This window comes from Ambystoma mexicanum, chromosome 3q (genome assembly GCF_040938575.1).
Source record: "Ambystoma mexicanum isolate Mex_15411 chromosome 3q, UKY_AmexF1_1, whole genome shotgun sequence".
Taxonomy (NCBI): Eukaryota; Metazoa; Chordata; class Amphibia; order Caudata; family Ambystomatidae; genus Ambystoma; species Ambystoma mexicanum.
The window spans coordinates 206,848,988-206,873,167 of NC_090926.1; the positions used below are offsets into that span (position 1 = coordinate 206,848,988).

The 24,180-nt window shown below is 45.8% G+C and overlaps 1 protein-coding gene across 2 annotated transcripts in view; it reads left to right on the top strand.

Annotated features, from left to right (window-relative positions):
• Positions 1-24,180, top strand: part of LRP1 (LDL receptor related protein 1) — a 1,300,039-nt gene that overhangs the window by 803,274 nt on the left and 472,585 nt on the right. For both annotated transcript variants that reach the window (XM_069653565.1, XM_069653566.1), the window contains exon 42: positions 9,964-10,153. In XM_069653565.1, the coding sequence (XP_069509666.1) occupies positions 9,964-10,153 (190 nt within the window). The remainder of the gene's footprint in view (positions 1-9,963; positions 10,154-24,180) is intronic.

Sequence of the window (24,180 nt, forward strand, 5' to 3'; positions counted from 1 at the left end):
TCCGCTTGCGGTTTTGACAATTTCCTTCAAGGATATATTAGCCGCCAATCCACTCAAGATCCCATAGGATTCCTTAGTGGAGGCAGCAACCGCGGCCGAGCCTGATGCCTGTTCGCCTGAACTTCCCGCCGCATCCTCCTTGTTTCTTAAATCCAACCAAGCTTAATTACTTCTTTCACTTTCAGGTCCCATCTTCTTTGAGGCGCCCTGGTCTAAGCCAGTGGAATTGGGATCCTCCGGAGCCTTTTTTCCCACCGTGCTCGACACACTCTCTGTCTGAGTATTTTTCGCCGCCACGATAGAGGATGCTGTTGCGCTACTAGATACAGTTAAGTCTACTACGATTGGTTCGCTCCCGCACTGCGTTCCGACATGCTTTCCATCGATTACAGCGCTTTAGCATGACGGTAAGTGTTTCACTTTATTTTCCTGGATTTGTTTCAATAACTCAGATTGTCTCCATTAGAATTGATTTGTCCTTATTTTCTTTCAAAATGATGTCATGCAATCTATTAACGTGTTCGAAATGCTGAACAGATTCTGCTTCCAGTCGTGAGTACCAAGCCGTACTTGCACTGTCCATTTTGCTTATTTTTTCAATTATGTGTCCAAGAACCGCTCCATTATTCTGTGTCGCCTCATTCAGTGTGTCATACAGCTTTATAAATGGAATTAGTGCCAGCGAAGTAGCAGCCAGCACATTATTATGTATTTGAATGGCTGCTGCTACGGACAAGTTTGATTTATTTTTGTCTAGTTCTTTTGCTGATTCACAATAAGGATTTTCATTTGTGGAGTTTTCTGATTCGGGTGGGTCGTTGATAGGCGAGTTATTCAGTGCCTGTGTTCTTTGTTCACACTCTCCCATCATAAGCACAGGCTTCGGCGTTGAACAGCTTGCCGAAGTCTTCGCACAATGACGAGTCTCGCCATCCCAGCATCGAAAACTCTCCATTCCACGTCCTTGATGGCCTGTATCACTTCCGTGCACAGTCGGCTGTGCGGCTCCGCGGTTAACCCCCACTAGACGGCCCTTCTCCAGACTCGTTAGATGAGTCTCCTTTTGCATAGTTTGTTCATTTGTATCCATGTCATGTGTTATTTGTATTCCTTCTTGTGTTCCTATGCTTTGGTTGTTTAGAGGCCGTTTATATCTTCCATTATTTGCTTTGTTGAAGCTGTCAGACAACTTTCCTTTCATTAGTTCGAAATCTGCTTTTAGTCTTTAAGTCAAGCAGGCTTCACGGCCCGCTAAATCAAGCCCCAGATTCGAGACAGATGGTATTTTCCTATCGTGCTTTAGGGTCACAGGCTGTAGGCTGATTGTTGTAATACCCAAATCTGCATGACTTGTAGTTAATGGGGAGCACAGAGTTCCCTGCGCCTCATTTTCTCTTAAATTTTCTCTGATAACTTCTTTTCTCGTCTCACGTTTACTGGCCTCATGTGCCTGCTGGATATTGTCACTTTGAGTCTCTGACAAAGCATTTTTGAGGTCAGCATGTTGTACTGGAAACATTAGTTTTAATGGGTTGGATTGAAAAAATCTATTTGGCACCTCGAATTCCAGGAGCTCACTGTCAGTTACATCAAAAGGTGTTTGAAGGACACCTGCATTCACTTCGATCACTTCAAACACCTCGACACTTTCAGAACATGCAGCTGTCAGTTTTGAATCCTTAATATGACATTTGTTGCTTACAATCCCCTCTCTTGCACCGGCATGTTGTCCATTTAAATTTTCATTTACATTTGCAATTCTAATTTCACTCGTCTCAAGTTCTGGCAACGTGGCTATCGTGGCCCCTTTGTCTGCCAGTGACTGCAAGTATGATATTTTGTCGGATACAAGTTTTTTCAAGGACGGGCATATGGCTGAGACAGATGCAAAATCTGCTTCCACAATGTTCCGCTCATTTAACCAGTCATACCCCCTCAGATCACATAATGCTGCTGGTTCTTCAGAGTCCGTTGACAAGCTCTTATCACAAACGTGGTCAACCTGACATTTTAAGGCTTGTTTCAGTTTTAAACGGGTTAATGGCCCATTCTCGGCCATGGGTTCCCGCTTACCTGCGTCTGCAGTGGACTGCAGCAGACTTAACTCTACTCACGAACTCCACCGGCGTCTACCACACGAGATATGTGTGCATTCAGAGGGGATCAAGGAGATGATTTCTCCGCAGTCTCCCCAATATGATTAATGCGCCAAACAGCCGCACAACAGCCGGCGCCCTCTACCCCTGCCGAGCTCAACGCTGCAAGGGTGAACGCGGGTGCGTTTTGATTGCTGTTCCGGTCACATGATTGTGTGCTCCAACAGGCTCCGCCCCCTCCAGGGAACGGAGCTACGAGCTGCAAGAGTCCTGAGTGACTCGAAGTGCTGAGAATCGCTTTGCTGCCTCCAAGGCTCCGGTTTACACAGAAGCAAAGTGTCCTTCACAAAGAACACCTTCTCCAACCAGAAGCCACTTGTTTAACTCTCTCACTTAAGCACACTCGGGCAAACCTACAGACACTGACATGCTTTAGGCACATTCACACAAGCATACATGCACATACTATGCACATGCAGGCATATACATACCACCTTTTAAATCAAACTTACTTGGACCTTGCACAGTGATTGCATCTTTTTGCATCTTTTTCCCTCCATTCTCACAAACTTCCTTAAGCGGCACGTTACCACATGCAGGGATTGACGGATTGTTGGAAATGTACCACACTTAGATGGATTGTGGGGAACATCAATGTGCCACATTGAATAGTGGGGCGTAGCGAATGTATTGCTACTTCCTAACCATACTTTAAAACTCACCATTCTGCATACTCGCCCTCAAGCTCTGGCACTAATCACAGCCATACGTCTACCACACCACAAACGCGCCAAGAGACCACGGAAGTGGCAACAGTGCGCAGTACAAGACCCATTAACAGCAGATCAGTGGTTGGGGTCCTCCCTTCGCCCCTCGCTCTTCCTGTCATTGAATCAGGCCGGGGAGAGGTCTGGCAGGAAGAGTGAGGGGTAAAGAGGCTTCAGCTCTTCCATGTGCCAGATTTTCTAGTACCCATGCAAGGAGATGTGACGTCCTAATAATTTTCGCAGGCTGTCAATGAACTCGCCTGGCCTGATCCATGGATAGTGCTGTGTTATGGCACTGGGAGCACCATCAGTCTTTGCATTTGCAAATCATCTAAATGTGTTCAGATTATTTGCAAATGTAAAGATTGCATCTGTGTTATGGAACAAGTAAAATAAATGCTCCATAAAGCAATTTTGTGTGTGTGTGTGTAAAAACACTTTGGCACCCAGTGGTTCCCAAGTCTATGTGGATCTGCAGCATAGCGCCCCCCTGTTGGCGAGCCCCACAAATCACTTTGCCCTTTCATTTTCTTTGTATAGTTTTTAGATGCCTGAACTACCGTGGCCCGCCTTAACTTGTTTTCCTTGTTTCTTTCTACTGCAACACTCTCTTCAGTCTCTCTTCTATCTGTCCCCCGCACTCCATGCGCACCCCCTCGCTTTCGATATTTTCTTTTTTTATTCCTAAAAAAATCTGCAATACCCTAGCCCAATTGGCTCTACCTCCCTCCAAGCTCTGTTTAAAACTCACCTCAAAGACCAGTGACCACCTTCTATCTTCCTGGCCTGACTTTTCACGCCAATTTAGCATTTTCTGTTGTTGTGCCACTCATCGTTTTGTCTAGTGCTTGGGTGTTAAGGCACTTTATATGTGAAATAAACAGAATGTTAGGCACCATTTTTAAGGTGCTTTTCTTCAGACTTGCCCTTTATTCTTGTTGAAGGTGCCATCAGAGTTGCATATTGTTTTTCTGAAGCCCTTGTTGCATAAACCTGAGAGGAAACTGCCCCTTTTGGATTTTCAAATGTTTGAGTGCTTAGTTATCAAGGCCTCCCTTATCTTTTGTGTAGCCCCTTGCTACCCAAAACGCTACACGCTGGCCTCCGGATAAGTGTCGTACCAAGCCTTTTCAGCATTAAAACCCTTTTATCTTTCTGTGCATCTCATTTATACATTATAAGAGCAGAGGGCAGGTGACTTGGCAAATGCTTCCTTTTGTTCTACTTCTGCTGTTTTGTGTCTGGATGCTCACTCGGAGAAATATGCATGCATATTTAATTACCTAGCATGTGAGGGTCCCCTCATGAATAAGATTGAAAACTTGGTAACAATTGGGAAGTATCCTTTGTAACAAATTGTTTTAGTGAATGCATGCTTGCATTGCACACATGTTTTGCCGAGTGCCTGCGTTGTGTAGATTTATCAAGCTGCATCTATGTGGTGTGTTCATAATGTGTAGGGGAAGGCTTTTCACAAATGTAATGCATTGTTTCAAGCCAGATACATATGCTACACCACTGTTTTCTTTCTGATGAGTTCTATCCATTTTCAAGTTTAGTCATGTTTTGGTTGCCTGTCACATACATTTTGCAGGCAAATCACTTTTACTCTTAAAATGTAATTTACACTCCAATTATTACTAGTGTATAAATTGGTCCCACCTCAAAACCTTATTCGACGCATTGGGTAATGTCCCGTTTAAACATCCACAAACCTTAACTTGGAGCAATGTGCTAAACAGTGCTTTAAATGGTCAACAGCAGCAGGGCCCTTGCTCAAGTTTGAGTGATTGCCATTACACTAATCACTGGGTTCTGCAAGGGGTCAGAAATGAGTCCGACACAAGGTATTCATATTCTCAAGTGAACCCATTTATTGACACAAAAATGGGTTGCGGAAAATGCCTAACTAGAGCTATTCGAAGAGGAATTTCCCTACCTAAAAATAAAAACTAAGGCTCAGTCTGTCATGAAGTCAATAACTGAAAATATGTTGTCATGTCTAATCCTGACCCTCACACTAAAACAAAACAGCAAAGGGTGCAAGGAAATGTCTTTTTCTTGGTGTTGGCAAAATGTGTTCAAAACCAAAAATGTTATAATGACTCGGAAATGGGGGTGGTTCCCTTGCCCTGGTTTCTTGAATAGGATGGAAAAAGTTCCACTTCAATAGACCGTTCCTGTGTTTCTTCACTGGACTCGCCAAGTTCTTGTTTAAATCACAAGTTTTGCAACAGTCTTTTTGTAAGATTACCTTTAACTCTGCAGATTGCCTGGTGTACTCCCGTGCCAGTAACCTTCAATCTCATTCACCTGGTGTACCCACCTGCCAGGAATCTTTACCTAACTTCAGTTGCCTGGTGTACTTACCTGCGAGGACGTCTCTTAATTAACAGTTCCTTGGTTATTCAAAACTGGCTTGTACCGTGAGATACTTGGTGTATTTGCCTATGGTAGCACTTGCAAACCTCTCCCCCACACTGGCATCTTATGCACCTGTATTGGGTTGGTGTTTCTCTTGGCACTGTGTTTTGTATGCATACATTCCTCTTATTGGGTGCTGCAACAATACTTTGTCTTGACTGCATACAAATATTGTTTTTATGCTTTTTTCATCATTAACAGTCTCTGATTTAGCAAATACGGGCTGGCAAAATCTGAACACCCCGGAGTCCCCAGCTGCTTTGGGTGGACTCACCGGTCTCTTCCTGTGTGTCTGACTCTGGACGCACCTTTGTGGAACAGCTGCTTCATCTGCTTTCCACCCTGAGCAGAGGTCTCTCCAGCTTTCTGAGCAGTTCCACAGCCACACGCTTGCTTCCTCTCTTGTTACGGATGGATGAATACTGCTTCCACGAGCGGCCCGACACCCAGGAGCCTCTGCACAGCTCCTCGTGTCTGCACGGCTTTTCCTGCTAGTATTCAGCGTCCATTCTTCTGTCGCAAGCCTTCGACTGGAGTTTACCGTTCTCTCCTGCACTGCTACATGTCTGAGTGCGGTCACCATCTTTAAATGTCCCACGTAATGTAGGCTTTGGAAAACAAGTAGCCTGCACGTTTTACTTTGGGCACTGGCCACTTTCCACAAACTCTCATCATCCTCCTCGTTTCTGTACCTGAGTGATTATAGGACTTGAGTCCAGGAATGTCATTGGGCTTCTACTTCTCCAATGATTTTTCTCCGGATACTTACAATAAGGTACATTCAAAACAGAAGGTGGTATGTGTGAGTTATGGGTGTTTGGGCCAAAGGTGGAGGCCTGACTAGAATGTATTTATTGGCACGGAAGCTACTCTCCTGAACATCCATGAAGACCTGCTCTCTAACCTTGATTCTTATCTCCCCTCTGTCCGCATCTTACTCGAACTCTCTTCTGCCTTTGACACTGTCAACCATGTCATCCTGCTCAATTGTCTCTGTGATAACCTGGGTATCACCGATCAGGCCCTGGCCTGGCTGACCTCGTTCCTCTCTGATCGACCCTCCCAGGTCCAACTTGGGTCCTTCCTTTCCTCTATCTCACTGTCTACCTGTAGTGTTCCCCAGGGGTCTAACCTCTCTCCCTGGCTGTTCAGCCAATACTTGGCACCTCTCGCCCACCGCATTGTCGCTCTCTGCCCCAACTTTCAGTGCTATGTGGATGACAGCTCGTTTTCAAGCTCCCCTCTGCCACCTCTTCTTCTCTCATCTGACTGTCTGCTATCCAGGAGTGGTGTACCGCCAGCGATCTGTGCCTTAATGACATTGAGACAGAGATTCTCCTCATCAGCACACCCACACCCTCCGTTCCTGTCACTCTCTGGCCGGCCTTCCTTGGCCCTCTTCCTGCTCCCACTTGTGAGGCTAAGAACCTCGGGGTCATCGTCAACTCCAGACTCCTTCTGTCGTCACATCTCTCACATCTCTGACATCTCCAAGAAGTCAAACTACCAACTGTACCTCCTCAGAGGTATTCTTCCTTTCCTCTCCTTCCCCCAGAAGCTCACTGTCTGTAGAGCTCTGGTTCTCTCTAGGCTGGACTACTGCAACAGCCTCTTTCTAAATCTGCTTGCTTCTACTCTCCGCCCTCTGCAACTCATCCAGAATAGGACTGCGAGACTTGTCCTTGGCCTCAAGCCCAGAGATCGTATCTCTCCAGCACAGATATCTCTGCATTGGCTCCCTGTGGCTGCAAGGATTAAGTTCAAGACCCTCTGCATTGTCCACAAGGCCTTCTGGGACCTGGGCCCTAAGTACCTACAACTCTCTCTTCGTAAAGACCTTCCTACTCGAGCTCTTTGCTCATCCACCTCCATATCCCTCAGGGTCAGTCGCTTCTCCAAGCAACAAGCTGGTGGTAGAGCTTTCTTCGGCTGGAGCCTCCCTCTGGAACAGCTTCCCTGCCTCTCTGAAACTTGAGGAGAACATCTCTGGTTCCAGATCACCTCATGACCTTCCTCTTTGCTTCTGCTTTCTCTCTTCGTCTCCCCTGCTGATTTCCGGTACGATACTGCATTGGTCACCTGGCTATCCTCTGATTACGGGCCCAGGTCCCTGACCGACCAGTTGCACATCTGCACTGTCTCCCGGCAACCCTTGCACTTGGGCTTGTATCTGTAACCCTACAGTCCCTCTTCCTGCACTTTTGGACACCTGCTGTCTGCACTTACCCTTGCACCTGCCACCTGCTGGCCGCACTTGTTATTGTTTTTAGCCCATGTACATCACTGCACCCTCGCCTTTCCCCTGGCACTTTTCCCCTCCCCTCTGCACTTGCATGATCTCCATATCACCTGGCCTAGTAAGATGGTTCTCTGTCCCCACCCCTTCCTTGCCTCATTGCCCCTTGAAACACTTGTGTATAGGCGTGTTACAAATGCCAGATCATATCATATTTATGATGCGCCTCTACAGTGTGTTAGACCATATGCCATTATGAATTTGGGTATCAAAGGTTCTTCATGGGAAAGGGGGGGATACAGTGTCTCAACCAATGGAGCCTAAGCCTCTCCCCAGTACTTGTCTCCGCCCATGTGATCCTCCATCATAAAACCACCCCCAGGATCGGGTTGCACCTGCCATTCCCGGCCAAATCGCAGGTCGTCACCACTGGGGGGGGGGGGTCTGTGATGACTCCATTGGATTATTAATCGTAGTTACAGCCTCGTTCAGATCTTCAAGACTAAAATTCAAATCCTGACTCTCCAACCTGTGCAAGCACTGTGACAAAAAAAATAAATTGTTACATTTGTGACTGAAATGGAAACTAAGCAAGACGTGTCCCTGTAGAGGTAACCCAGACAGTAGTGGAGACCGCCTTTGGTGCCTGGGGGTGTGGATAATAGATTGCCAGGGGGTGCACTGGACACCAGGGGGCATCCAGGGGGAGCGCCCCACTGTACTCCTTTGGCTGTGTCACTGAATCCAGACAGATAATTAACTTTGCAATTGTTCATACAGTCTTCCTTCAACCTCTAAGCACTGTGATTATTGCCTCAGTTGATAATTTAAAGACCCCTCAAGGATGCAAGGCTTACTGTCCAGCTAGTATTTGACCATGATATTCTTTGCATGCAAGAGAAGCTCGGAGAGTTTGTGCTCATCTGTTCCATTGGTGAGAGGGTGTTTGTGCTACTTCACTCTGCTTTATTATGAGTGAAACCTGCTTTTCTGTCAGCGTGGATTGTTGTCACATGAGAATGATTTGCATACAGCTACTTTTTCACGTGTCGTATGGCTGACATACATTTTACTTGCCTGCAAGGGAGAAAACTCAATTTTGCTCCCTTGAAATTGCATTTACTCTCAAAGTTTAAAAATAGGGAGTAAAATACTCCCACCTCAAAATCCTATCTGGAGCACTGGCTACTGGGGGGGCGGGGAGGGTAGTCTCCTCACTCATGTGGGCGATGGCATCACTGCCACTGACTTTGAGAGGAAAGGCGGTAACTGTTACCTTTCAGTATCATGTTCCTTAGGATGTTTTCTATTGAGCAGTCTTGCGGGCTATCCCGAGTGAACTTTTACATAACTCTGGGCCAGTGCTCAATTTGGTCCGATGCTTTTGAGGAATTTGTTTCTTTCAATGCTTATGCAGCTGTCTTCCATCTATCAAACTGGAAGCTTTACAGTTTTCCCATCAGACTAGAGAATTTGTACCCTTACATCCGATTGAGCAGAAAATTCACACTGTAAGCACTTTTGCATTTCTTTTCCATAGACCACCTTGATCCACGCTCTTGGTGTAGAAGAAGAGGAAAGGAGTCAGCAAGAATGTAGGGCGTGCTTTTCTAATCTTTGGTTGTCTCTGATCTGTGGCCAAAGCATCTCATTGGTCTAAATGAATAGGGACTAAGAACAAACCATATAAGTCACTAAGATGAGTAGCTTGCACTTGCATATTCCTGCCTGTAGCTGCAGGAAATGGGGGGGGGGCTCTTATGAGCCAAGACCCACAACCTATGGGCCTTAGCAAAGCAAGGGCACATAAAGAGGGTGTTTGGGTTCATGAGAGCCCGTATTGCCCAGTAGCTGCGTGTAATAACGCCACAGAGCAATGGGCTCTTGGCTGCTGGAATACCCAAGTCCTCCTTCGGTGTCACCTAATGGCCGCAAATTAGGAGGGGAATGACTTGAAGTTGTGTGAGGTGTTGGAAGGAGTCGAGGCACAGCATGTCATGGTGAAGAACAAAGCAGGCTGGCCCAGTTAACAGGCAGCCACGAGGGAGTGTGGGACATAGACTCCTGGGAGCCACCAGGATCCATGCCTACAACGGCACATACTGCCAGATTCCCTGGATTCTGCTTGGCTCCCACAATTGCAACATTCCACCCAGGCTGCTAATATTTGTTTTTCTACTCCTACCTATATTTCAAATATTTCTCCTTGGCATGAGGGGAGAGGGTGTTGTTTAAGTCCCTATTGGGACTAGGTTTCAATTTATTGCTGCATACTTGTTGGAAACTTACTAGTGGGTTTGCACACATCTGGGTGCTGCTTGTTTAGGGTTCCAGCACATTGAGGGGTTGAGCTCATAGTAATGAACTGTGTGAGAAACGGATATCTTACAAAGCCTGAAAATGAAAGCACTGACAATATTCCTTCCTCCATCTCTCACAGACGTTGGCTCTGTGGAAGGACTGGCTTACCACAGGGCCTGGGACACGCTCTACTGGACCAGCTACACCACCTCCACCATCACGCGGCACACAGTGGACAAGAACCGTCCGGGGGCCTTTGAGAGGGATACTGTGGTCACCATGTCTGGAGATGATCACCCACGAGCCTTTGTGCTGGATGAATGCCAGAAGTAAGAACTGGGTGGGGTTTTCATTGGAGGATGGGGCATGTCCCATGAAAAACCTGTTCAGCGTGGTAAATAAGTTTATTTCTGCCCATGTGCCGGGGAAGCTTTGACTGTTGTTGTCGCTGCTGTATTTGTTTGTTGTGTGTGAAGCCTCAGTGTTGCCTTCTGTTTGTGAGACCTGGAGTTTGTCGTTGAGACCAAGGGATTTTTGAGGACATCAACAGAAGGTCCTCCTTAAGATTCCTGCTGCCCTTGCGTGTGAAAATCTTTATCCAATGGTGAACCAGATTTTCTTGAAATCCCCAACATTTGGTACTAATGCTGAATGCCTAGACTGTACTCTAAAAAGGCTGTTCACCTCGGATAACTGCATAGCACATAGATGCAATCTAAATAAATCGTGACTTTGCACAAAATATATATGCACAGAAAAAATATCACACATTTTAGGAAAAGAGGTAAGCTAAAGACAAAAATGAAAAATTGTATGTGCTCTTTTAACAACGCAAAAATAAGTTCCTTCATGAAATGAAGAAGGTTGTTGATACTGTTAACTAAAAAATGATAGTAGAGTTAAGTCTCCTGCTGGTGTGCAATAGAGGTAACCCCAGGTTCAGATCTGAATGATTCCACAGTGAGTCGACTTGCTCTCGTTACAAGCCTGGGTACTCGGCTCTAAATGTAAAGGGTCAAACCGTGACAATCAATGGAAAAGCCAGGCATTTACTTGGGTGATTTATCTTATTCCCAATGAGAACATTAGAGCACGGGCTGTACAGAAGCGTATAACATTCTCTTTAGAACGAAAATGTTCTCAGTCCACATGGTTTGTGTTGTAGATGGTTATCCAAGGGTAGTGATGTGCCACAAATGTTTGATTTTGAGCTTTATGCAGCACCAATCTTCCATCTCATGGACTCCTGCAAATCAGCAGGGCTTACATTACAACAATGATTGTGTCTAGTGTCGCTGAATTACACAGGGTGGGCCCAGGCTACATCCACTGTGAAAGTGTTTTTCCTGGGCTGCTAAAGGGAGAAACTGTGGCCCCCAAACATGTAGGGTGTCCTCGTAACCTAGGGTTCTGCAAGAGGAGGCATTGCAGGCTCATCACGCTTGAAGGGGGGGCTCCTAAGGGATGTTGCACTTGCTAATGTCTGAGTCTGGTCTCTTGTATGTCAGTGGGAATTGGCCCGAAGGAAGGACAGATTCTAGACTGAGAGGATGCAAGCCACATTCCCTCCCTTAAGTCTTGTTTAGGTGTAGGAGAATATCCTCACCTTGACTTGGAGGATGCTGACATTCGAAATCAAACTAATGTATCTCCATAACAGCCATGTTAAATTCTTGCTCAATCCTAAATCAAAGGGAACCATGCTTTCGTGAGTAAGAAGAGCAGATCATGTGCAAGCATCCAGTCACCAAGATAAATCCTTGGAGATTTCCCACAATGGGCAAATCCCATTAAAGGGATGATGCCATCCATCATCCACACTGCTCTAAAGTCTCACAATTGACCTCTCAATACTGCTTTCTGTGCAATGGGATTTTCTTTCAACGCCGCGTCATCACTGTTTGCTCTTGTGAACCTGACTCCCCATTGGTTAGGCTTTCTATTCAGCACAGTCTTGTTAGGATAGAATTCTCATTTCTGCACCTTTCCTTCCATTTTGTATGGACCCACAAACTTTTGCTTTTATTTCTTAACCTGAACTGTACTTTTTACAGTGCAGTGACTACACTGTCTTTTGCTCATCTGTTATGGGGAAACTGACATGTCCTTCAGGCTGTCAGTACTGGGAAATATTGTTTCCCTTAGTTTTGCGACTTTGTTACTACTTTTAGTAACTTGTTATCACTTGTGGTAACTTTTGATTGCATAATGCATCTTACAATGCAGTACAATGGGGTGCACTTTTGTTTTTGCCCTAGACTAACAGTGAAAGGATTTTTCTTTACTCCAGGTATGCTAAATGGACAAGCTGGTGGCAGCAGTGACTTTTTACCATTTGTTGGTGCTTTTCGTTTTAGCCTTACTGCGTTTGGCTACTAACTGTGGATAGTGTCCAAACATGGCTGTGCCACATGGTTTTTCGCTTGTCCTTTGGCCATCTTGTTCTTTAGCCTTCTTCCTGGCCTGTGAGGCCAGGACAATCCTTCTATGGACTTCCAGTGCCCATGAATGCAGAGGCCTTTGGCGGGCTACTGGAGGGCAATGTGTGTGTGCTGGCAGGATGTGGGCTGGGACTTTCTCCATTCCACAAACTGGTTTCAGTGTGTCTGAGTGGTATGCATGAGTGTTCCCGCCAGTGGTCCTGATTGCACCACTGCTGGGGTGTGCATGGGGCTAGTTCTTCTATTGGGAGTTTGGATCTTACCTGGCTTTTAGGTTAAGAAGAGGACCACTGCACCCATACTTTATAGATCCTGAAGTAACCAGAAGGAGCCACGACTGTGATCCAGCTGTGAGACCCGTGAAGAGACCAGAGACCCGACTGAAGGAGGCCTGGTGACCAACTTCTGCTGCTATCCTGGAGGAGCCCTGTCTTGCTTTTGATCTTCAGCAGTCCTTTGAAGGAGCTGCAACCCTTGGAGTGGTGGAGGGAACAACCATTCCTGACGTCTGCTCGGTACCCTGCGAAGAATAGCAGTCGGAAGTGTCCCAGAACCTTCCTGTGGCTGTTCAGCTCTGAGTTTGGGCTTCCATGCTGCCGACGTTCTGAGTTGAGGGCTGTAACTTGGGGGATCTTCCACTTCTCCTACAAGACTTACCTCAGCGAAATTTCGGAGTCCTAGCATCAAGGGGACCTGAGGTAGGAGGGAAAGTCTGGCTGCGACAAGTGAAGCCCTTTGTGTTGCCGTTCTGCAGAGACCACCATCTGAAACAGCTTACCTGCATAGAGTCCAGTCCTGAGAGGGGTGCTGCATTGTGTTTCTCTGCATTCTGCCACCGAGTCCTTTCACAAGCGAAAGACCCCGACGGGCGATCAGCTCGAACCTGCAACCCATACGAATCAAGAACTGAGGCAGGCGGCGGGAAATGCAACCTTTCGGACATTCTTCCGTTGACCTGGAGTATGTTAACCGGTTCTTACCTGCTCCTAAACTCCCTTTAAAGGTCTTCGTAACTTTTTCAAAACTTTTGCTATACTTTGGCTTTGCCATTGCTTGCTCGCATAAGCCTTCCGAAAGTTGGGGACACTTCTGTTAGAATACACTGTCCTCTAACCCTTGGAACTTTTTACTGCACCCCAGAGACACTACTTTTATTTTTTCCTGCATCACAATCTGTGTCTGAACTTTGCTTACCATTTGGGCATAGGGCCCCAGACAATTTAGAGAAGTATTTTTGAAGTTGGGGTTAATTCTCTGTGGACCTGTAGTACATAAAAGTAATCTGCAATTTCTTTTCCAGCAGTTTGATTTGTATTATGCCCTACTCTAGTGACTGTATATATGTAATCTATTATTAGATTTGTGTGATATTTCTGCCTGTTAGTAGTCATTTTTCGTAGTGATATTTGGCCGTAAATGAATAACTATTGTGTACATGCTGTGTAAGTGTAATTTGTGATTCCCTTTGTGTGTACTCATTGTGGACCCTTTACAAGCTCACCACCTCTTCAGACTTGGCCTAGACCTCTCGTCACTCCTACCTTGAACTGGTTTGGCTACAGCTCCCAGAGTTGTCCCTGTCGCAATATAGGTTGGCCTTCTATACATCTGGCCACCAGGCCAGATTATAGAAAATCAGTCCTAACAAGTCTCCAGGAAGCTTTCAGTCACTTTTCAATGTAGGGATTATCCGCTGGAGACAAGTACAGCTGGTGACCCTTACGCAGCAACCTCATGATGCAAACTGTATTTCCTGCGCTTTTTAAAACCAGAAGCAAAATATATACATTCTGACATTCTTTAATGGGAATGTCATAGTTGTGAACTATTGTTGCTAATGAAGATATCTAATTATAGCCTTTAAGTAATAGTCTGCAATCTATATTTAATGTGTGATCAACAGTAAATGCAATATTCACCACTTCATGCATTTCTCATTGTAATTGGAATTAAAAAAACATGTGACCACATAATCAGTGTTTGGCATTTCACTAAAGATTCATAGAAGATGAAACCAAGTGTACACATAAGGTTTTCATCTGTTCTCCCACTGTGCTGTTTGTGTGCAAAGTTTACACTTCTGCTGAATAGCCATTTTATGTGTGTCCCTTAAATGTTTTAAGGAAGCTTGCACTGCTGCAGCCTGAGCAGTAGGTTTTCTTGGCACAACATACATTGCTTCTGCTTATTTTGCTCCAGTGAAAAAATTCAATGAGCCCTTTTACAAGCTGCGTGTATCTTCAGTTTATTTTGAGCGTAGGAAATAGTGTGTGTTTGTGTGTCCATGTGACCCAAATCACACATTCTGCAATGCCACCTAGTTGCCATTGCTGGAAGTTCACTTCCAGTTCTGAGCCACAACAGCAAGGCATTGTGGGTATGTAAATTCACCCAAATGCAAACCTTTTTCTCCCGGAAATTGTCTTTGTCTAAGAGGGCAGTGCTACTTTATACATAGCTTAATCAACCCAAGACAGACATTTTCAAGGCTGCCAAGACAACTACATACCTGGTTTCACCCTTATTAGAGATCATCAGTGCAGTACAGTCCTGACAGCCTTGTGGTTGGAGCATTTGGCCACGTTTTCACCAAGCTGATTTGGAGGACCTTCCCTTTGACACAGCGAGGGCTTCAACGGTAGACGAAGCGGTTGACTGTTGGCCGTGGTATGTGTGTTTGGTGTGGAGTGTCAGTGCCTGAGTCGCTGGGTTTAGTCTTGGTAACATGACCGCCAGCCTGCTTAATGGAATCAGGGGCTCGCACGCAATCTCTCAAGTCCCGATTGCCCTCGGCATCACTTTGCTGGAAGCTCCCTCCATGTTAATGGTGGCTTCAGCCTGCATGGCGTGGTGGGTTTACGGTCCTTTAACGTTTTAGGCCGAAATAACTTGCAGGATTTACAGTGTTTGTTGGGGTGGTCTCTATGAAAATGGTGATTACACCCCTTGGGTGTGTCTTTCCAGGGATACTTCCTGTTGCAGGAAGGACAGAATTTAAAAGGTGCATTTTCCATGTTTCGGGGTGATGACAGCACAGCGATTGAAAGGAGGGGGAAAGATTAGGTATTCTCTAAAAGAGAAGAAAGTTATGACCGTCCACCACTCTCAATACTGTGAAGGGTCGAGGCCTGTGTAGGCCGCAGTCAAAGTGTGTCGAGATGATAAATTCAGTCATCGATGATCATTCCTTTCTCGAAAGCCGCTGAAGATCTTGTGGTGGCGGCGGCGGCGGCGGCAATTGAAAGGAAAGGGAGAAATTCTACAATTAAACTTACATAAAAGGCGTTCGCCAGAAGGAACTTGACAACTTGCGACCGACTATGATGGCAGGGACCTCGATGCATGAAGTACCATGGGTACAGTGAATGTCACACTAGGGATCGTATTACTGTCACGCACAGTCAACTTCGCTTTTCGAGTTTCAAAAACAAATGTAATACACTGCTACTACTGCTAGATGTCGGCCGATGGATTGCATGTGAATCTAAGCAGATACAAGCATCAGAAATACGATTACAGTGAGTAATGTATCTCATATATATGCTTTTAGTAAGCAATACAATGACAATCCTATGTGGTAACATGTCACAATAGTCGAGTTATGAAAGTGTCACTGCAAGGCATAGAGGTGCTAAATCAGTAGTGATATTAGTGCCATCTTACACATTTGGTGATCAATCGGAAGAATAACGTTCCCCAGTTTGTTTGCAACTCACTGAGAGCATGAGCATCCCCACTTAGCAAATGCTTAGGCTTGTGTTATGAATACCACTTGTATGGGGTTCAGAGAGACTAACTGTAGTAGTATACAGGGCTATCCCTTAAACTCTCACTGAGTAACCAACCTGAACAGCATGGTTCTACTCTTCAGCGAAGTGGAGACTGGTGTCACAGACAGAACACAGACACACACCGACACACACACAGACACACTCCACCAACACACACACACACACGTAAAGGATTGTTCTCACCTTCTGAAATTATATGGTCAATCCTGCTACTGTCTCCACCGCTTCCTCTCCCTCCCAGGCCTTCTGCACACCTCTGGCTTCTCACTTCACCATTAAAACACAGGACACCCTGTCCTCTCTCTCCTCCTCTTTCCTCCTCTTTCCTCTCCTGGCCCCCTTCTGGCTGCCTCTACTGCGCCTCCTTTCTCATCTTTCTCTGTGATCACCGATGATATTTCCTGACCAGTCCGATCTATGAAAGTGTCATCCAAACTGGTGTTACCCTGCTCCTCCCTCCATAGCCATCAAGAACCACATTGATACCCTTGCTCCAACCTCGGCCGATTTCTGCAATCACTCTTTTGCCATTGGAACTTCCCCTCCCCCCTAAAGTACTCCCTTGTGCACCCCCTCCCTTCCTGTCCAGGTAACTACCACCTAAACTCTATCACTCTTTTATTGGGCAAACTCCTTGAAAAATTGGACACCTCCAGCATACTCTCCACACTAAATCTGTTGGCTGTCTCCACGTCCATCAGTCTGGCTTTAGAGCAGCCAGAGGCATCAAACTGCTCTCCTGAACCCCAGTGAAGATCTGCCCACTAATCACGACTCTAGCCTTCCTTCTGTCCTCGTCCTCCTTGATCTTTCCTCTGCTTTCGACACAGTCAATCACGCCATCTTGATCAATCATCTCCGTTAGAACCTGGGCATCATGGATCCGCCCTAGCTTGGTTGACCACCTTCCTCCTGGACCATCCCTCGCAGGTCTAACTTTGGTATTTTCTCTCCACCACCTCTCTCCACATGTGGCGTTCCCCAGGGAATCCAACCCCTCACCCTGGCTCTTCAATGTCTACTTTGCCCCTTTTGCCCCACCTCATCTCTACCTTCTCTAACGTTCAGTGTTTTGCCAGTGACACTCGGCTCTCCTTCAGGCTCCCCTGAGCTTCCTATCCTCTCGCTCATCTGTGTCTGGAGTGGTGCACCTCCAACAATCTCTGCCTCAATAAATTAAGACCGAGATCCTTCTCATTGTGACACCTGCTTCCGCTTTCCCTCTCTGGCCACCCTCCCTGGGCCCTCTCCGTGCGCCTTCCTCTGATATAAAAAACCTTGGTGTAATCACTCTCTCCTTCTCACCTCGCAGCATGGGCCTCGCGAAATAAATCCCACTACCAGCTGCACCTCCTTAGAGTTATTGTTCCTTTTCTCCTTTACCCCAGAAGCTCGCTGTCTCCAGAGCTCTAGTTTTAGTTAGGCTGGACAACTGCAACAGCCTCTTTCTTAATCTGCCTTCCTCTCCGCCCTCGGCAATTTATCCAGAATAGGACTGCAAGTCTTGTCCTTGACCTCAAGCCCGGGGACTGTATCTCTCCAGCCTTGAAATCTCTCCATTGGCTCCCAGTGGCTGCAGGGATCAAGTTAAAGACCCTTTGCATTATCTACAAGGCTTTCTGGGGATTGGGCCTGCACTACATCCAAATTTCACTTCCTAAACACCTTCGTTCTCGAGCCCTTTGCTCAGCGACATCCGATTGTTTGAGGGTAAGACTCTTGTCTAGGCAGAGAGTGGGGGCGGGGGGCAGATCTCTCTCCTCTACATGGGCCTCCCTCTGAAATGGCCTCCATGCCCCTCTCTAACACGAGCTGGCTCACCTTAGGTTCTGGAAGCAGCTCAAGACCTTCCTTTTTGTTTCTGCTTTCTCTCCCCCTCTCCCTTGCTGACCTACCTGTCTGATGCACTGACTAGTTGCCTGGCTACCCTCTGAACCTCACGGGCACCAGGCTCCTCCACGACCAGTAGTGCCTGCACTGCCTCCAATGGGTAACGACGAGGGATTTTCAGAAGGACTACTCGGGTGAGATTTTGAGATGCCAACCTAGTGGATCTGCAAAGGCTTTTCACAGTTAGGTCTAATTCGTACCAAACTCTCATTGGATAGCATAGGCTGACCAGTAAGGCTTGGATTTGGGAGATCAATTAATACTGAGACAATGAATTATTGGAAAGTTCACAAAGATTTATTTGACAATGTACTATTCCAACACAAGTCAGGGCTACTCCATACTAAATGAACATAGCCACACATCTGCACAGTTGGTAACTCCAAAGCTCTTAATCACCTCTTTACAATTCTCACTGATTCAATTGCACTAATCCAAAGCAAACACAATACCATTCAAGGTAATGTGGGGGAAAAGAAAAATGGTTTGACAAAAAAAAAATATATATATATATACCCGATTACCAGGTATTGGCCAAAATCATAATTCCTTCCCTAGCTAAACAGTTCACTGGAAGCAGTTCACAGGCAAGTGTCTGTGTATGGGGTAAGGAGTCCAAATGTCCCCCCTAATGCAGGACTTGACTTAAGATTGTAAATAGTAAAACAGGCTTCTTGGTTAAAGTGAGTTCCCCAAAAAGGAATGAATAACTACCCCTAGTCACTGATTGGTCTGAAGGAAGGAATCTTAGACTAAAACGCCAAAGCCCATGGTCTGACAACGTGTTGAGGGGAGGATGTTTCCAGAGTCTGCTGGGAAGGGATGTGAAACCATTAACCTAATAGAAAAACAAGGTTCCAAGCTAAAGGTAGACCAGACCTCTGTGTAGTGTAGTGTAGCTCATGGGAGGGGAGGCTGGTAGTGAAGTACTGTTAATCCTCAGTTACCACAAATAGTACAGTTCTGTGGAATACTGGAAAATGTTGCACATTGTATCTTAGTTAATTGACTACGTTGGTTAAACATAACACAAATCAACACTGCATGTATAGAAACAATAACGGTCAATTAAGTTCCAACCCACCCCTACACTAAGTGTGTTGCCTACTTCCCTACTGGCAAGTGTTGAGATGCATTTCTCAAATCTGGACTTGTGGACAGATTTCAGGAGGCCACCCTAGTTATAGTGAACAGGAGAACTCTGAGTGGTTAGCCAAACCCCATCAAGGTAAGCGTGGAGAGTGGACAAGGCTTAGATTCTGAAGACTGAAAGCTGCAGGAATGCAAGAAGACGTCGATTGGTCCCACCAGTCCAAGGGTTGAAGCGCTGATGAGGGCCTTCTGAGATCAGGTAGATAAGCAGGGCTTCACTGGGTCAATTGCAGGAAAGGCTGCCAGGTCTCTTCAGAAGTCATCCACATGTCTCCTGTCAGCTGCACATGAGGCTTGTTTCCATTTCTGATTCACTGGAATGGCTTCACAACTCATCCTATCCTAAATTCAGGTGAGTCATCAAACTCCGCCCTCCAATTGTAAGAATCTGCACCACTCACTCAACCATCAGTGGTCCAATCAAGGCCACCTTATTATCTCTGGGCCCTATCCTGGAGGAGGTCAGTCAGCTCCTGGCCAAGAGTGCCATCGATCTAGTTCTGTGCTTGGAAGGAGGGAGGGGGTAGTACTCCACCTATTTTCTGGTGCCAAATGAGGGTGGAGGCTTGCACCCTATTCTGGGTCTACATCCACTGAATGTGTTCCTGCGCAAGGACAAGTTCAAGTGATATGGTAGTCTGTACCTCCCTTAGAGGCAAGGATCCGTCAGCCATAAACATTGTATCCGCAAATGGACCCACGAAATTGGTCAAACCGTAATACCCGTGACTGTTGGTGGGGACAAAATGTCTAATAAATCGTTTGACGTAAACATATGTGATGGAAAACGTAAGATGTGTTGCACTATAAGATCCCTGATTGCACAGGGCCGACAGTGGGGTTTTCCCCTCCCAAACACAATTGGAGATTAGGAAAGCCAGGGCGTCCTTCCGGACTTGGGTAAAGCATTACCGCCTATCTTTGAGGTGGCATGCCTGGCATTGATTCGTAAGAGCAATAATCTCTGGAGACATTAGTGAGATCTGTAGGTCACTGGTGTCTGCAAGTGGGGATAGGTTGATCACCCTGAATCTCATCCCGGGGGCCATGTGGAGTGAATGTTATGGACAAGTTCTTCATCCCTACGACTCCTGTTCATTATACCCGACTCCTGCGATTCTTGGCCAGTTCCTCTGAGCCATCTGATCCTGGTGGAATCCATCATAAAGCTCAAAGGGTCTAGAGCACCAGGCTCAAACGTCCTCGCTAACGATCTGGATAACTGGGCACAAATATTATTAATATTCTCCAGAGTGCAGAACTAGGACCATACCTTCCTCCTGGCAAGAGGCGGTCCTTCTCCCAGTTCATAAAAAAGGAGATTGTACTAAACTAATAACTACCGGTTGTTGTCAATGCTAGACAGCAAAGGGAAGATTTTCACCTCCCTTGTTTTATGAGTACTGCAAGTGTGGGCAACTAGAAACAACAAACTCCACTTAGCCCAGACAGGGTTCCGGCCTGGGTCTGGTACCACCCATAACATCAGGGTACTTGACCAACTCATGCACACAACTGGAAGTCGCAGGGACGTAACACTATGCGTTGCCTTTGTCCTGTACAGGTCAACAGGGATACCCTATGGGCTAAGCTGCAGGCTTTAAACTGTCCAGATTGGATTATTGATATTCTTTCTCTGCTACACAGCAATAACACCGCAAGAGTATGTTTGGACCAGAGGGGTGGTGTCACAGAGCCCATACCCATTAAAATGGGTGTGAAACAAGGGTGTGTCGCTTCTCCCATATTATGTAACCTGTATATAGCGGATCTTTTACCTCACTTGTTGGGAGTAGCGAATTGTCTACCGAAGATTGGTGAACTGCCTATAGTAGGGATGCTATATGCGGACGATCTGGTCCTTTTTGATTGCATGTATAAAGGAATGAAGAACTTACTTAACAAACTCTACACACATACCCAAGAATTGGGCTTGACCATCAATCTTGGAAAGACCAATGCTATGCTGGTCACTAGAAACGTGGTCAACAGGACCCGGATGGACACAGCACTTGGCACCATTGTCTATGTCGAGACCTACCTATACCTTGGCTAGGACATTAGTGTGCGAGCTGACTATGATCTAATTAAGAACAAGAACATCTGTAAAGCCAAGCAGCTGACACTACAGGCACGTAAATTTGCAGGGGGGCATGCAGGATCTCTATGGCTGGAATCCTCTTGCTTTACAAACAATGTTTTGCCCCTGCACTGTTGTAGGGACTTGATGCCCTGGCCATGCAGGATTTTTCTTGGTTGAATGTCCTGGTATTCCTTTTCTGGCAGGCAATGTTGAACATGGGACCATCTTGTTCTATGGATCTATGGAATACTTGTGCTTGGAATTGGGTCTCGATTCCTTGGGTGGTATGGCTAGCAGAGAAAGAGGCTGCTTGTATCTTAAATCCTGCTCCAACCTAGGTTGTGAGTTATTGGCGACAATCTGGAGGAACCTTGAGTCGGAAAAGGTCTTTGCGGGAGCTAATTTCCAAGCTCTCAATGAGAAACTATTTGAAATTGTTTGGACCTATAATCCTAGCCGGAGCACCCCATACATAAACCTAAAAAAATCCTTTGGGAAAACGTTTGACAGATGGGATTGGTGTAAGAATTACACAGACCTGGCCAAATTAAATTGCTACAAGGTGACCCATGTGGTGCACTGATACTGTAAAGTCCAGCCTTATTTGTTGCTCTGCCCAGACCCCGTGCTTAGGAATTTCATCCGTAAACTCAGCGCAAATCAGCTACCATTACGTACAATCACGGGCCCATGACTGGGGCTGGCAGTGGAGGATAGGATCTGATATATATATATATATATCTATATATATAACTATATCTATATATATAACTATATATATATATATATATATCTATATATATATATATATATATATGCTTGTGTGCCTGTGTTCAAGCATATCTGACCTTGTGGGGAGCACATTGACTACAGTGTGCTGATCATATCCATCCAGCATGCATTTAGTAAGATAGCACTAACCTCATTTGAGATGGATGAGGCTTCATATCGATACTTATAATTGCTAAATGAGTGATGGCATGTGATGATATGAAAAGTTGATGGTAAGTTTGGCAATGCTTGTGAGGCTCTATCCTTGATTCAATGCAGGATTTTGAGAAGACTAAAATTTGATTTTCATTGTCCATTTTGTTTTTATGACGCATGATTGTATGTATTCATGGTTGATAAGTGCAGTGACTTAATACACCTTTATGTTTTAACTGATGTCGATGGTAATTAAGCCATCTAAACGGCACTCACCTATAACTGGATGCAGGGCACATGCTGTGAACGAAAGAATGTGGGGGAAATCTCTTGAAATATCCCTTGGATACTAAATTTAAAGATAAACAATTCCAGTCAAAGGCGTCATCATACAATCTAAGATAATGAACATTATTAAAAACTAAATTATAACTGGAAGCAGTTGTACAGAAGTCTGCTCTACAGATTCACACTGTGGGAAGATGGCCATGTATTAATATGTCTTAGACTGTACAATGTGGGAAGCTAGCTATGTACTAATAGGTCTTTTATGTTTTATGTATTAGTATTCAGGTCTCTAAAGCACCACATGGTTTTTAAATACTAATTTTAAATGGCTACTCTCTTGATGATTCTTAAGCCTAGTTTTAATGTGACCTTAAGGCATTATGTATGTCTGAACATGGCATGTTTGCAGATTGCACACGATATGAACTGTTTAATGGTCTGGATTGCATTGGTGTTTTTTACGTATTTAAGTTTATGTAAAGTTCTTAACTGAACTAATCACAATAAAGACTTATTATTTGTGAATTTCATTGCAACAGCTCTACAGCTCACATTTACCCCTCTTGAGATGAGCCTGGCTGCTCAGCCACACTACCAACTTGTGTAGTACAGGCCTATACCAAAAGGTGGGTTACCTAATACTAAGAGGACAAGTGTTTAGTCCCCCACAGGGTTACTACATCAATTCTTGCCTAACGGGGTCATGCGGGACAACTTGCTGAGAGGCATGTTTTCGTAAACCTTGACTCACTGGCTGGGGTACTCGCCTGTCAGACCTGACAGCGAGTGGACTGTGGTCTCCTGTGGAGTCTCGGGAACACATCAACTTGCGGGATTAAGGCTGGCCCTGGTTACTTTCCTTCCCTCTGTGAAATGCAAGACTGTGCTGATTCCGACAGACAACACTGTGGCCATGCACTACTTCAACAAGCAAGGTGGCGTGGGGTTCTTCCCTCGGTGCAGAGCAGTAATAAGACTGGTTCTGGGCTCTGGAGAACAGTCTTTCTGACAGCAGTCCATCTGGCCGGAAGAGAGCATGTCACAGCGGATGCCTTGAGCAGGGAGACATCAGCCTTCCTCTAGTGGGAGCTCTGTCAGGAGGTTCTGGAGGAGATCTTCTCTTTTTGGGGAACTCTGCAAGTGGGCCTCTTTGCTTCCAGTGCCAACATGAAGTGTGAGTTCTGCTCCAGGGAATTTCCTCGTCAGAGCTCTGGGGGATGCACTGACAGTTGAGTGGACTTCCAAAATCCTTCATGCGTTCCCTCCAATCTGTCTTGCCGCTGTTCCTCCGGAAACTACGTATGTACAGAACCACAATGGTCCTGATTGCTTCGGACTGGGCCCAGAGAATGTGGTATCTGGAGTTGCTGGACTTGTCCCATATGCCCTGCTTGATGTCATCAGAGGAGAGTCAACTTGCTCTCCCAGTCGGAGGGGTGGGTCCTCATCTGAACCTCAGCAGCCTGAACCTTCACGTTTAGCTACTGAGAGGCTGAGATACAAGATATGGGACTTGTTGGATGACATTCTCGATGTGTTACTCTACGCTCAGAGACCCACTATGAAGTTCATTTATGCCTGCAGGTGGTGTACATTTTCATCTTGGTGCCGGGAGAGGGACCCGGATACTTCATCCTGTTCCCTCTGGTGGATTTTCTGCTTTCCTTGGCTGAAGCAGGCCTACAGGTTGCCACTTTACCTGGCTGCTATTTCTGTGTTTAAAAGGTCCTATTGAGTCATTTTACACGTGTACAGATGCAAAAGAAACGCAAGCAGATAAAGTA